General features: G+C 42.6%; 1 protein-coding gene across 1 annotated transcript in view; it reads right to left on the reverse strand.

Annotated features, from left to right (window-relative positions):
* Positions 1–16,146, reverse strand: part of gabbr2 (gamma-aminobutyric acid (GABA) B receptor, 2) — a 197,711-nt gene that overhangs the window by 69,723 nt on the left and 111,842 nt on the right. The window contains exons 4-7 of the mRNA XM_008297079.1: positions 11,490–11,591; positions 6,182–6,247; positions 5,467–5,655; positions 5,067–5,309 (exon numbers count right to left, since the gene is read on the reverse strand). Of these exons, the coding sequence (XP_008295301.1) occupies positions 5,067–5,309; positions 5,467–5,655; positions 6,182–6,247; positions 11,490–11,591 (600 nt within the window). The remainder of the gene's footprint in view (positions 1–5,066; positions 5,310–5,466; positions 5,656–6,181; positions 6,248–11,489; positions 11,592–16,146) is intronic.

Below are 16,146 nucleotides of genomic sequence, written 5' to 3' on the forward strand. Positions count from 1 at the left end.
AGATAGATAGATAGATAGATAGATAGATAGATAGATAGATAGATAGATAGATAGATAGATAGTTTGCATTTGCTGATTAAAAGACAGCTGAGGCGAAATATGCGTGGAGGGGAGGAAGCTGGAGAACCAATTTCGCCTCAAAAAGATGGCAAGCTTTGAAGTAGCAGAGCAGGATCCCACCCCTCTGTTTGAATCCCAGTCTTTGTGTGGCATCTTTGATGTTTGTCTGAGTGTGCGTATGCATATGTGTCTGTGCATACGCCCCTCATTTGGTGTCACATTATGCCGATGTACACGCATGCGTCCCTGATAACGTATACATGTGTGAGCTGCTTCTGGGACGCGCCGTCTCCAGTGCTGGTTGTACAAATACATCCTCTGCTACCAATTTCACACTACAGAGTCAGTCTGACTCGTCAACTCTAACAAGTTCCTTTTGTCACACGCAACTCTTTCCGACAATATGCTAAGCAACTGTGGCTGACGCGTAAGTAGGACAGTACAGTGTACCTCGGTTCGGCTCATTAGGTATTACATTCTGATAGCTGCGGTGCGTAAATAGGGTCAGACGATGTGGGTTGAAAACAGGGGGAACCTTATAATGACTCTGAGTCTATGTATCCACGTTTCTAAAGTAGCTGCATGCTACAGATGCCCTCCCTCTGCATTTACACCACCACCATAATTGCCCTTCACATCAGCAAAAGTGGAACTATCACAAACCTTACTGAAATTGTGTGCAGTTGTCTTAACAGCACCCAATTTGTTCTCTCAAGTGTATACACAGTTTGTAGAATATGCAAAGCATATGCCGAGGCGCTGACTCGGGCAATCTTAATTGGAAACAAATGCCCACGCTACAAAGATTGAATTAAGAACCTATTGTAAAGCCTCTTTGTACAATATGCTATCATGCAGCTCCAGCAACCTCGCCAGAGAGTACTGCCCCAGACAGGTGTCCCCCGTCTAATCTACAAAGGACGCTTGGTCCTGTGTCACCGCGGTGGCTGATGGAGCAATCACTGTGTCTAGGCATGTATGTGTGTGCGAAAGTGTCTGTCGGAGGTGAGATGGCGGAGGCGTCCGTGTACCACTTTGTCTGCGGAGGTGAGAATACTGTCAGTGACAGGAGTGCTGGGGTCAAATGAGATGTCAGTCTGTGGGCTGCAGGTGTGACGTCCTCTGGGGTTTTTCAGGGTTTCACGGTGGGCTTCATGTGAATGCAACTGTTACTCACACTCATCCACAAATTAAAGATAGATGCGTATAACCCGACCTCTCTCTCTCTCTCTCTCTCTCTCTCTCTCTCTCACCTCTGTTTGAGGCGACTGTCAGGCCTCAGGGCGCGCTACTCACCACTCCCAGGAAAGACACCGATACCAACACAGTGACCACACGTAAAACAACAAACCCACACACTTGTCATCCTCCACAATCACAATCTGCCAGGTCTCTTCCCTATCAAACTGAATTCCAGCGTACACCGTCGTGTGGCTCTAGCAGCACTCTCTACGCCCTGGAACTCTCTCTCCCAGCTAATGTCAGCCTTCTTCTCCGTGGCCCTGACAGCAGCCGGATCGATACTATGGAGCCCGCGATGATCACTCTCCTGCTGTTGCTGCAGCTGCCTCTGCTACTGATTCAGCAGCAGGACTGAGATCAGCACAGAACGGACACGGTTCGGTCTCTGGAGACATGTGCGTACGCAGCAAACACGCGGCGTAAAAAATCATGACATCAGGAAAGGCTGGAGCGAGGGTACGATGCGATCGGTAAGCAGCCACTATCTGCCATTTCACTGGCGCTCGCACGTGGAATAATTTTATTGTCAAGCCAATATTATCCGCCAGCAAATCAAGCGAGTTGTGTAATAGCTGCTTTTGAAAACAGCATTAAAGATGTATGCCGTGTAGAAGGGAAATTGCCTCCCTATGTCTTCGCCGTGTGTGGGTGGAAGTTTCTATGTGCTAAATGTGTGCCACATACAGGGAAGCCTTTTGATCTCATTTCATGTAATCCCTTATAAGAACAGCCATAATAGTCAACAGATCTTAAATCTTTCGGTACAAAGATGCATTTAATTATTCTGCTATTCCGCTGTCTAACATTGTTTACCGTGTGCACAGTATTCTGGCTCTCGTTATTCTTCAGAGGATTGTCCCTGGTAAATCATTATGAAAGGAATTTAGCTGGGTGAAGAATATTCTGTACATAATAGATTTATTTTTTTTCCAGGATATCAGCAAAACAAGAGTATGCAGATTTGCTGTAGCTACTCTGACAATTTATACTGTAACCAAGACAGTATTTGCAGACTCTATGTAAAATCTGTGCACTCTTTACAACCTTAAAATTAAGTGGGTCGTTTCCTTGTTTCTACACCGTTTACGTCGTTTCATCACTACCCCGTGACTGCGAGTCTGAGGGATAAAAAGCAGCAGGATTCATGGGATTCACTGACAAAAGGAGGACCCAACTCCCTTAAGTCAAAAGTAATACTGCATATTTAAGCACTGCACTTAAATAAGCCATAATGTTCCCTTGCTTAAAGCTGCTACAGGCAATAGACTAATAATAAAAAATAAAATCCCAAATTTAAAAATGAAATTGTCCTCCTCTTGCAGGTTTTTTTTTTTTCCCCTGTCTGTGTTAAACACCCAACAACCAAATGTGCACAATCTTCACATCTTCATTTCGCTGCGGATTTTGCTGCTGTTTCTACTATCTCGCCTCGCCTGATTATCAGCCTATTAAATAGCCTTTATCATCACACACCATTCCAATACGTGTGTGCTACCAGGCACTTCCTCCACCTTCTAGGCCAAAATGTGTGCTACCGTCTATTCTGATTGTCGATAAACAGACTGTAACTACAGAAAGTGCATGTAAAGTCTCATCATTCTGATAATGTACAAAATGGAGCTTTTGTAACATGTTAAATGCAGTGACCGGGTGTAGTGGCCCAAACTTAGACCACCAACAACCTGTCCAACTTCTAATGTTGACTTTTTTTAATGCTTTGTAAGTAGAAAAAAAAAAAATCTTGGCTCCACTGCCATTTAATGAGGTGATGATGGAGTTCTATTTAAATGGTGTGATAACACGCCTGCTGAGTCTACTAGAAGGTGGAGAAGGTCCCTATTGGCCCGTATATATGGGAATGATCTGCAGTGATAATGGCAATTTAATGGGCTGATAACATCCGAAACAGGTGTTCATCAGCTCCAGGAGAAAAGACTCGTGATTGGATGGAGTCTCCTGTCATGAGTTGGAGTTCCTAAAGCCTGAAACAGAACTCTAGTTTGCTCTCTGACCACCTAAATTACAATATGCTGAAAGATTAGATTAGAATTTTTTAAATAAATGACTACTACTTGTAATTTTATCTGAAATCACTGATTAATTGAATGCTGTTTTTACAATGCGATACAGTTACTTAAATAAAACATCTCAGTAAATGAGACGGCAACATATATAAGATCAGTGAGTCAATAAACACATGAAAAAGGAGTGTAAGGCTGCTTGCCCTCTCAAGCAGCATAACAAGACTTCATCTTCCGTATGCCTCGAATAAAAATGAAATGTTACAGGCCCATCGATATTCCTGCAATGCTTTGCTTCCCCCCTCGAGTCTCTGAGGAAAGCCTCAATGTCAGGCTGCTCCTAATCAGCAGCCCTGAGTAGCTCTGTGCTGAGACAGGTGAGAGCGGGGGGACAAGGAATGATGACGTAGGATTTCGTTAGTGCTGCAACGCATACATACCCCCTGGAACATGAGTCACAAAGGGCCTCCCGATAACACAAGTCAGTTCTTCCTTGCTCTGTTGGCATCTGTACTGTATTTGAAAATGTACCTCTTGCTCGAGCTCGTTCTTTTTTTTTTTTTTTTTCCTTAGTTGGAGTTCAGGCCATTTTTTTTTTTTTTGTAAATCCAATTATGCATATGATATAATACAAATGTCCTGCTGTACTGTAAGGCCCTGCATGCCTACAGGCTGTCTAGGCTGGGAGCAGCGTGGCATCTTCTAATAACAGAGTGGCCTTTATGGAGGAACAGAAGATATCCTGTAACAGCTCTATAGGAGGTGAAAGCGAGCACACACACACACACACACACACACATTGTTTGCAGCTAGCATAGCCACCAGGATCAATCTTGAACGCAGTGAAGTGAGTCTGTAGCACCAAATGACATCACCTTAGGCTTCATTCAGAGACAAGGATGGCTAAGTAACCTTTTTTTTGCAAGCATGCTTCCAGTTTTACAGAGCAGTGATTAAAGCCTTCTTGTGCTGCTCTGACACCTTTCCGCTCCACACAAACAGATATTACTTAATACACAGCCTTTCCATGCATGAACTGTTGTAGTTCAGCACTTGAATCACTCACTTCTTAACCAGTAGTTGGATATTTTGTAGTGTTTCGCTTTATGAGTGTCTGTGCCTGTATAGGATTAAAAAGAAACCTTTGCAACTAACCCCCTCCCTCTGTCTCCTCGGTGACCTCTCTACCTATACATAACCCAAAACCCCTACTTGTCTCTCTAATTATCGCCAAAAAAGTCATTCTCATAAACTGGAAAACACAAAATTCACATCAACCAATGGACAAATCTCCTGAAAGATCACATAACCAATCACAACTCAACGTCAAAACCCAAACCCTGAAAAAGCTAACTAATCCCACCAACACTACACACCCTTACACACTCCCTTGCACACACACACCCAACAATCTGTACACACATCACACCTCATAGCCCCCCATGCACCCCCAAAGCAATTCATCCCTTCCCCATTTGTTTGTCTGGTTGTCCTTGTTGTTTGATTTGAATTCTTGTATTTTATTTTTGTTAACCACTCATATGCATTACTAATAATAAGACAAAAGAAACCTTTGCCTACATGTAAGCTGTAGAATTTGATGTCTATCCTTGTGTTTGCATGTGACAGCTAAGTGTGGGCAGCAGGTGCGCCCACAGTTCAGAGGTGATTGAAGTAAAATAAACTCATTTCATTCCAAAAAAATGTCCGATTATTGTTACATAGCAGTGCATCACAACTTACCGTAACACCGAAGAAGTTGGTCTCGTTCATGACGTCCAGCACCAATTTTCCTACTTCGCGGTCGTCCACGGTGAAGTTGTGGTAGACGTTTTGCCGCTGTTTTATCCGGAGCAGTTCCATCACTCGAGTAAAGGTTTTAGCAATGACCCAGATCCCGTCATAGGCAAAGCCGTGAAACTTGCTGGCCTCCACGCCTTTCTGCTGAAGCTCTCGGCTGTACTCCCTCTCGTACTCCTTAGGGGTCTGAAAGAGAAGCACAAGAGAAGTTTAAAAAAAATGCCGTCACTATGTTGTTTTGTAATGTAATTGCAACTCCAAAAGTCAAAGATTTTTTACTTTTTTTCCACCCAAATGAAATGCACAGTTAGAGGTATACAGGTTGTGATGGAGTGCCGCTCACCCTGCCAGAGATGCCCTTGATTTGTCGAGCGCTGAGCGGCTCAAAGTCCACGCTGATGTATCCCTCCATGGCCGTGAGCAGCTTCTTGGTGGTGCAGTTGGTGGTGTTGGCTTGTTCCCACCAGTTGCCCTGGTACCAGCCGGGGATAATCCACTGGTATTTACTGCCAAACATGTTCAGGTTATACGCCTAGGAGGAGAGGGGTATAAAAATAGAAGATGAACGAGCATAGCAGCAGGTAGGCTTAAAAGTAATGCTTAATTTCTCTTTCTTAATATGATCTGCTGTCTGTTCTGATTGTTTTAGTCAGCTGACCTTGAAAAACTCTCATTAAAGAACACCAGACCCCGCTAGACCCCCAATTGTAAAACACAAAATAAGATCAAACTATCTGAAGTCTAATTTATGTGAAGCCAAACAATTTGGCGATAAATTAATCGAGGCCTAATTCTAAATGGACAAAATGAGTTTCTGTCTGCTTTGGACGTAAATGTCACACTGTGAGACACAATGCGTTTTACTATTACATATCCAAATAAATCCCATAAGCCAGATCATTTCATGCTCCAATTTTGTGTTCAAAGCAGCGCGGCATCAACTGTATTTTAAACAAAAGCCCTTTATAAGATATAATTTGGCAAGACGCTGATACATAGCATCAGCAAAGTGGATGGCTAAGCTTTCATGTATAACCGAGTGGGGAAAGACGACTTACACAGCAGAAGACTTTGGAGGCCAGGCTCTCGTCAAACTGGCCGATGATAATTCTCACATCGTTGTCCTGAAAAAAAAGAAAAATGTATTCACTTAAATGGCAAAATTTCCCGGCGCAGCGTGCAGTTTGTTTGATATAAAACTGTAATAATCTACAGTCAGGATGGAGCATTTTTTTTTATTTTTATAGTGACCTTGTGACTTCCTGGCTTTAATATTGCAAAACATGTAAGGCATTATGTCAGGGAAGTCTTATGTCATTCACACTGCGGCTTCAATTGAGGCTATAAAGCCACGAGGAAAAAAACAACATCTACTTGAGGATGGGTTTTCTTGTGTGTGCGATGCTGCCGTCGCATCAAACTGTGCTCACAAATGGCACGAATCAGAAATGTTGCATGCACTGTAATTTCATTGCTGTGTCTATCTCATCAGCAGCTACAAGGTAAGTGGGATTTGAGTGGCAAAACCAGTAGTTGAAAGACTAAGGCAATATCAAATTCATAACAACAGAGACAGTGTCAGCAGGCAGAATTGCTTGCCAGCCAGGCTGGAGAGCACAAATTTGCATGGGGATTCGGAGCACATGGCCTGGCGATTGACTCGGTAAATAATTCAGATTGCCTGGGTGGAAATTCATCGCGTTTCATGGTGGTGGGAAAAAAAAAAAAATCAGACTCTGCCATTTTGTGAGCGCACGCATATGTATAGTACAAACACAAGCACAGGCCCGAGAGGATGCATATGTACACCGGCGGCTGATCAAACAGACTCAAAACACGCACAATAGAATCGTCTCAGATGTGATCAAATAATACCGATACGGGTTTGTTGTATGCATATCTGGACACCAAGGCTGCATGTGATGTGTGATGCGCTGACAAGAGTCCGTCACAAAGCTGAAATTTGCATCGCAGAGAGACCGACAGAGTGGGTCAGGTTCCCCATATGTAAGAAATCTAATTTAAGAAAGTCACCAACAGTCTTTCAATCTTTAGAAAAACATACTTACTACTGGATGTGTTTTGTCACCTTTAAAATTTAAGAATTTGTTGGTTCGGTTTTTTAATGACTTGGTGAAAATTCTGCTACATGAAAACCTTTCGGAGGTGTTGCTGACTCCATTAAACGGGTTTATTTTTGTGTCGTAAGGAAAAATTAAAGGAACGTTGCATTTTAAAAAAACGAAACAAAGTGACTAACAACAGCTGTGATTTCAGTGACACTATGGCATCCTGCCGTTATTCTGGATAATGAGAAGTCATTACAAATACAGTTCAAATCGTCCCTCAGGCAATCTCTACCATATGTCATGCATCCTCATATCAGAGGGGGCAGATAGATAGATAGATAGACAGATAGATAGATAGATAGATAGATAGATAGATAGATAGATAGATAGATAGATAGATAGATAGATGAGAGCTTTTAAAGAGGGTGAGAGCTCTCAGAAAATCGAGCAGCTCAGTCAAAAGTCTGCTCCGGTGGTTTCGCTTCAGAGCCAGAGAGCCAGAGAGCATGCTGGGACATTTAAGAGGTGTTTTGTATAAAACTCTCACTGCTCTGGCACCATCGCACCGTGCATGTGTGTAGATGTGCAAGAAGGGCAGGTAGCAGCTCTGAACTCTTCCAGGGTGCACTTTTGCAGTATTTTGTGCGCGTGCTGGTGTGTACGTATAAGCAAGTGTGTGAGAGAGACGTGCCAGCGGCTGCTCAATAACACTGCTCTTCCCTGAAGGAAAGGCACTTAACCCAAATGACTCCAGCTATGGCCGAGGGCCGCAGCCTCGGTTGAAATTCCAGCCTGCCTGGCAACAACATGAAAAGACGGCGTAGTTGCGGGCAAGGGCATGAGCGGATGTGTTGTGTTAGTGCGTTACAGATGGATCGGGGCACCACGGGGCCTCCAAATTACCCTCGTTGCTCGAGCTTTTATATAACTGGAACAATAATTGTTCTCAAAGAGGGTAGTGTTAAGGGCAGCCTCGACTGCTTTACCCGTGACAGGGTTGTTTGTAACTTTGTAATGGTGATTTATACGTGATAATGATTTGAGTAATATTGCACCTCATAAGCCCAATCAGGCACTTTTAAGGCTTATTAGCCACGCACACATACGTGCACACAAACACCGCACTAATGATGCTCTTTTACGAGCTTGTGGGAGATGTGATTTGTAGACTGGGCAATATGTTGCTTACCTACTACAACCATCCCCCCATCTGTTTGTAATGATTATTGTGCAGCATGTGTGTGTTGCATGACCAAATACATACGCCGGCGAGACAGATTTATAGGAGCGTGTCAGTACTAATTGTTTCTGGGTGAGCACACGGATATGATTGCAGATTTTGCGTTGTTATCTAAGCTAGAATTAACACTTCAGTGTCCAATATCAGCATGCACCAGAGCGTACAGTCAGTAGAATATGCTGTGGTTGGATCCTTTACGCTGGATGTGAGGAGGTCTCAGGGTTCATTGTGAGACTCTTGCTGCAGCTCTGTGCTATTTGGGGATTTGGACCAACAGAGGTGCTTTATCAGCCTCCCCAGTATCAATAAAAGACCTTATGAAATGGGCAAACTTGTAATGATGCCATTTGTCTTGAGCTGAGGCCCACAAGACAACGTAGCACGTTAAATCTGAGAATAGTTATTGCATTATACAGTATGACATAGTAATCGCCATACAGCACTGAACAGGTTAAAGTGGTCGTAGATATGGATGGTTTCCACTATGACGTGATGATATTCAACAATTTCCCTGAGGTTTGCACCAATGGGATCAACAAAGTTCTATTCTATTCTATTCTGTTCTGTTCTATTCTATTCTATTCTATTCTATTCTATTCTATTCTATTCTGTTCTATTCTATTCTATTCTATTCTTTTCTATTCTATTCTATTCTATGTATTTATCACTACTTGATATTAGAGAAATGACTTTTCCAGTCAAAGTGTATTTTGCCAATTTAACGGTTTCAAGCCACCGACTTTTCAATGTCAGACTTCAGAGCGGAGAAAAACTAGATTTACAACCTGTGGGGAAGCTGGAAAAAAAATGGAATAACTTCTTCATCAATAATATGGTTACTAAACGGGGGAAGCTTAAGTTGGTTAACCAATCAGCCATGTCATATGAACGGAGGTCAGTCTATACAACCAATTCTCAATCATGCTGCGAGGGAATTTCTGGCAGATTACTTTTGTTCGTGACAGATTACGAATACGTTTCAAATCAGCATGCCTTTGCCATTTATTTTATTGCTTTACTGTCGCTCCTTTTCAGTCATATATTAGATGGGAGTGGACCAAAAACGGAGGAGAAGCTTAAACCACAAAGAGACGCATTTTAATCCAAATTTTGGTGCCTAAACTGAAGCAAGCCTCAAAATTTCAGTGAAGAAAACACAGTTCTTTCATTGTGTTTCTTTCAAACCATGAATGCGGTTAAGTTGTGATTTTTTTTGGGGGGGGGGGGACAGGGCCACTCTGTCATGCAAAAACTGCTGCATCAGTGAGGCACAAAATAAAGAGAAATGAACCATCCCTTGGTGTGTCATACTGGAGGGGCAAGAGTTCTGAATGCATAATAAATAATTAAGTTATGATAAATAATAAAGTGTTTTGGTCTTAATTTAGATTTCAGGACATTTTTTTCCCCCTCATGTGGCTCTCCATTGAAAGCAAGCGTCCTAAACTGGCCCTGAGTCACAAAAAAATGTGTCTATAAACCGCCTGCTAGGATCGATCTTTTTATGCTCAGACGGAGGAAGAATGAATGTAACTGTTACTAAAAGTGTCAAAGAAGTGTAGGTGTGTGAGTGTGAGTGTGGTATGTAAGCCTGCCTTTTGTTCTGAGATACTGTTTTGTCAGCCCGTCCGGTAACAAATGTGGAACTTGGGACAGAAAACAAGAGATGGAGAGAGAGAGAGAAAAAAAAAAGCGACAGAGGAATGCGGAGGGCTGCTACAATGCCCCGCAGCAGTGATGCCTGTCTGCTTTTTGAATATTTCAGCTGGAATATCGCAGATGTGAGTGCTCTATTTGTGGATCGCACTGTGACGCCACGGCCCTCCTTATCCCTCCCCCGCCTGGCGTTCACTTCCACACACACACATAACAGTGCACTAAAAAAAAAAAGACCAGCCTTCAGTTGGAAATCTGTGTCACCCTCTACCTCGTCATATTACGTAGCTGTCGGAGGGGAGGGGGGGGCAGCAAACCACTGTTGGCGTGATGAGCGGGAAACAGACCATTAGGGCCCCCTGCCCGCTCCATCCAAACGTTGTGCAAAAGACTCGGAGGCGACACTGTGCATTTGCATATTTCGAGTTGATCAAGGAAGTGTGGTGTCAGCTTAAAATGTCGGCGCGCAACATGCAAAGTTATATTCCAGGAAAGACGGCTTATCTTTCTGTTCCTTCTTTATCCCACTGTCTCCTCATCTCTCATCCATGTTCCTTTCAACTTGCTTCCTGTTGTGTACGTCATTTCTTCTACTGAAGGAAATATCCATCTCCCACTCTCCACTCTTTTTTCCTTACTGCGCCATTTCTGCCGCGGTTATCAGCTAAGCTCAACAGCTACCGGCTAGCTTGGATAATAAAGCCTGTGCTACTACCTTCAAATTTACTTTTTATTTTTCTTTTATCCTTGGGTTCAGCAATTTAAACCTCCAGAAATATCATAAATAAAATTGTTCCCCAAGTTCATGTGTGAATAGCTCTTTAAATATAATTGAAAAAATGATGTCAATGACTTATTCAGAGATGTTAAACATTGAATGGGGTCAAACTGGCCCCAAAGATAATAGGAGGGTTATTTTTTTTTTTATTTCTTCTTTCCAGCAAAACTTGCAACCTTGTATATGATATAAATATGCACAGGCCTCGATGTTGATCTATTAGTGGTCTAATTTAGTTATCTCATCTCACTTGAGAGAACAGGAGAGGAGGGAAAATAATAAATCCTGTGTGTGTATGTATATGCTTAAATGCTTATCAAACATCCATTAGTCAGAGCAGGTTATTAGAGGTCACTGTACAGGCCTCCCAGTCATTACAGTGTGCTCATTAGAGCTAGTCTCACTGAGAACTGGCTGGCTCTGCCCAGTCACAGAGGGAGACATTTATTGGATAAAATATTAATCGTGCAGGATTTACTTCAGACGGGGATCAACTGATACACAAATACAGAAAAAAATGCATGAGCAAAAAATAAATAATAATAATAATAATGATGTGACGCTACAATTAATAATCACATGATGTATCTGAGAACACAAATCTACGTATCTAAATCTCTTACCTTGAGCTTTTTGACATTGACGCAGGGATCGTTGGAGAAACTTTCTGTGTCTGCGATCTGGATGTCTGCTTTCTCCAGCTCACTGGTCAGATCATTCCTCACCTAAGAGAGAGAGAAAAAAAATAGAAAATATATTAAAAAATATAATGTAAGTTGACTCCTCTGTTATTTTTATTTATTACCCAACACAGTTGTATGTCCTGGCAGGGCTGTTTCTATCTGATTCCCTTTTTCTGGAGACCCGACATTCACCGTGGAAGACCTAGTATCATTCTTCTTTCAATCTGCACTCACTGAGCCATGTTCAGAGTCGGTCACTTGAGGTTATGCCTTTGTGACTGCACTAGTAGCTCCTATCATTTCGGTTTGAAGTGCCAAAGTGTCCGTAAGTGACAGCCTCCTGTGGAAATTCCTCGCTGTCAGCTAAAAAGGAGCTCACCATCAATTCTATGTGTATCAGAAGTGACATTTGGTGACAAAGACTGCGGTGCCTGAGGGACTGGCCAGTTGAAACTGGGGGGGGGAAATGGGAAATGCAAGAGAATGCTGCCTGTCACACCTAAATCCACAAATCCATTGACAATCCATAATCAACATTATTACATCTAAAAAGAAATCCATCATACGTGTGCAAATCCCAAACAGAATATCCCCATCATTTGGTTCCATGTTGAAGTAAAAGCAAATACAAAATGAGTGAGTTTATTTTCTATTCGCTTGCCTAAATTGTCATTTTCTATATGTATATATATATATATATATAATTTATGTACACTTTTCCAAATTCACATTTCAGTTTAACATTACCTTCTGATTTATTTTATTATCATTATTATTATTTCACCACTCCACACCTAATAACACTTCAGTTTTTAGACATTATGTTTCATATGTACAATGCTTAAAGTATGCCTCACACAGTATTACACAGAAATAGAACTAGACAGGTACAGGCCATCTAATGTTCAGAAATAGTGTCTGCATGTTGTACTTTCAATAAAGAAGTAACACATAACAGTTCCTTCCATATGTCCTTACTATAGCATAATCTTAACACCGTTTGGAGTGTAAGAGCGAAAAACCCATCAGTCAGCTATCGTACCTGAAATTTCCATCAAACAATCGAGACGGGAAAGTTCTCTCACGATCCCTCTGCCCTATCACATATAGCACTCCAACCCAATTAAAAAGAAGGAATTTTCTTTAAACATTTACACAGAGATATACCTTAAGCAAATACATATGGAAACCTCAGAAAATAAAATCAAACAACGTCCAAATTCAGGCTGGTCGACCCACCGCCCCTTCCAGTGGACCTATCCCTGCCTAGCCCCAGTATCCCTAGGCAACGAAAAGGAAACATCTGAGCTTCCTGCATATTTACCCAGTAACAGAACATAATTCTCCAAAGAAAATGTTACCACTACTTAGATAAACATCATCTATCAATATCACAGATTACAATATGACAGTGGGCTGCAAGGTGGTGCAGTGGTTAGCACCGTTGCTTCGCAGCAAGAAGGTCGCCGGTTTGCATCCCGGTGGGGGCACCGGGATCTTTCTGTGTGGAGTTTGCATGTTCTCCCTGTGCAGCGTGGGTTCTCTCCAGGTTCTCCAGCTTCCTCCCACACAGTCCAAAAACATGTTGAGGTTAATTGGTGATTCTAAATTGTCCGTAGGTGTGAATGTGAGTGTGCTTGGTTGTCTGTCTCTAAGTGTGGCCCTGTGATAGACTGGTGACCTGTCCAGGGTGTCCCCTGCCTTCACCCTGAGTCAGCTGGGATAGACTCCAGGCCCCCATGACCCTAGTGAGGATTGAGCGGTGTATAGATAATGGATGGATGGATGGACAATATGATAGAACAAAATCCAATACTATGAAAATATATGTAAAAGAGGACATAAATCATACTGCAGCTCCTCAGCAGCGTCGACTCCCAACGTAGTGTCGACGGTATTTTTAACCTGCACAGTCCTTGTTCAGGTTGGTTCAGTCAGTTTTCTCTGTCCATATTTGAAAGTCTGAATTCTTTAAACAGAGAATCTCCAGCAGCACCTGGACATTTCACCGGGGCCCCTACCTACACAAGTCACACACATGAGTTAGAACAGCAGACACCACAGCACCTTGAACTGTGAAAAGCAGTTCGACATTTCAGCATTTCAGACACACGCCGACAATCGAATACATCAAAACCTCCATCCTCCGGATTTGACACAGTTTGTCCAATGAGGATTTTTTTTCCACAACGTATCCAGCGTGCATTTGTCACAGCAACATGCGTTTTGTTTTTCGTAGAGTCAAATGACAAATACACGCTTCAAATCACCTTAGCTGGTTATCTGAAGCCTGACAAGAGGTAGACATATGCGTACGGTACTGTAGATGTGTCTGAAGCGGCTGCGTGTCTGCTTTGATGTATTGATTCAGTGGAATGGCGGGTAATGCGATCAAAGAAGAGTGGAGAATGGAGCAGGTACCCCACTGGGATGTCGAGCTGGAGGTGGTTTATCATACTGCCTCTCACTCTTCCTCGCCCCTCACAAACACAAACACTGTGATTCGTCCCCCTCGCTTCCCTACTTTGAGCTACAATTTTTTTTTTAGAAAAAGGCCTTTCTCGCAGCAGACATTTTCGCTTGTCATGGCAGGAAAAACACAAGTGTAACAAATAACATTAATAATGGCTGTTTTCCAGTGAGGCAAGCCGGTGAGTAATCATGCACAACGCCGCGGCCCTGACACACCTACGTGGAATGCGGCCATTATTAATATCATCAGCGGCGCCTGTGGTTACAAAGCAAAATGCCTGCCGCGAAAAAGGAACGATTCCCGCACAGAGTGTCACTGATGACATCGCCTGCTCTCTTTTTTTTTGGCCAGATTTTTGAGATGTCCTCCGGCCGTGCCCTGTGGCCATCGGCCCCTCCGCCCCCCCACCCAGGAGTGCGGCATTCGGGGCATGTTGAGACATCAGAGAGTGTGTGTGTGTGCTCTAATGTGCATGCCAAGCACAGTTGGCAGGGACAACATATACCAGCTAACAGAAGACACTGTGTGTGTGTGTGTGTGTGTGCGCCCTATATTTTGCTCTGTGTGCCAATGTTTCTAATCCTGTGTGTCCTAAATTATTTCAACACACACATTTCTATACATGAACACATGAAAAAAAATAATACATACATAAAATATGTCCTACTGTAATTTAAATAATTATTTTTTTCTTTTACAAAAGACAATTTTTTTGTCAATAAAGTACCTACAGCAATAAAAGTGTTCTGTTAGTTGATTATTCATCCACCGCAATAATAAGTCTTGTTTTTTTTTAAATAGTCAAACAAATCCTCTGTGCTCATTTTTTTTCATTAACCAATATATCTATCACATTTCCATAAAAATACTAAGCTAAAATGAAAGGGAAATATTTTTTATTATTGTTATTTCTAAACTTTTTTTCATGTCTCATAGTAATGCCATTTGAAAATGTAAAATAACAAAAATACAATTGTGAATTACGTTGGCAATTTCTGTCAAACCATATAGTCATACATCTGTTAGTACAGAGGTGGAGTGTTCAGTTTTCTGTGCTGCTCCTGCAGATTAAAGCCGACCGAACCCTTGCTCTCACACTTCCACCTTCAGAATCATTTCATGTCATTGCTATGGCACATGAAAGCAAGGACAGCTACCACCCCACCACTACTACCACTGCAACTGATGATGCTGTTTAAAAAATGAGTCACTGAAACTTAAATTTAGTCACTGCAGCTATTCTGCTCTATCTCCTAGGATTGCTGCCATTTAAAAATCAATTAACAGCCTCAACTTTATTTCATTCATGTCTCTAAATGTCTGCTATCATAATCGTCTCTTCCTCCGTTACCCTGGAGGGAGCTCTAAATCACTCCGTACATCACTCACTCCTGTACAAACATTCCCTCCAATGCGCTGCTCGCTGAGCTGAAACAACAGGGGAGGCCAGAGTGGATCAATACAACCACGTTTTGCTCTTGAGTAACAATCGGCTTGGTGGCCCGGACAAGGTACAATGTCCTGTTGTGTTGCGCCGAGCGTTGATCTAAAAAAGTCCCGGCTGCCGCGACGCTAAACGGAAACTAACTCGGACAAGAGAGGGATGGCAGCTGGCTCGCCCACTGTTTGTGAAAGTGTGTCGGAGCAGCACACAGGTGGCTGGAATAATAGGAAGCAATCACGTACAGACAAGACATGCAGAGATGCAAAACTGTACAACAAGCTACCCTCACAAACACACAACAACAACAACACAAAGCCATTCACCTCCAGGAGTAAAAAGCGTGTCACAAAAGGATTTTTATTGGTTTGATTTTTGTGTTTCTTCCACTGAGATGGAAAAGGGACAAATGCATCTGTGTTCCGCTGGACTGAGTGAGTTAGATAGAGCGAGAGCCACGGAGGGAACAGATGGATTGAAAGCTGGTAGGAGGGGGGGGGAAAGTGAGCAGCTTTCCTGCGTAACAAAAACATCCAGCATTGTTTGGGGCAGCCTGGGAATCCCCGGCAGCAAATACAGAGGAGAAATAATCCTACTGAAGTTCTGAGCATGCGCGCAAACAAAAAAAAACCCACACACAAATGCAGCCTGTAAGTACACACCCACTCACGATGGACAAAATG

The sequence above is a fragment of the Stegastes partitus genome, unplaced genomic scaffold (assembly GCF_000690725.1).
Source record: "Stegastes partitus isolate 25-593 unplaced genomic scaffold, Stegastes_partitus-1.0.2 Scaffold1184, whole genome shotgun sequence".
Lineage (NCBI taxonomy): Eukaryota > Metazoa > Chordata > Actinopteri > Pomacentridae > Stegastes > Stegastes partitus.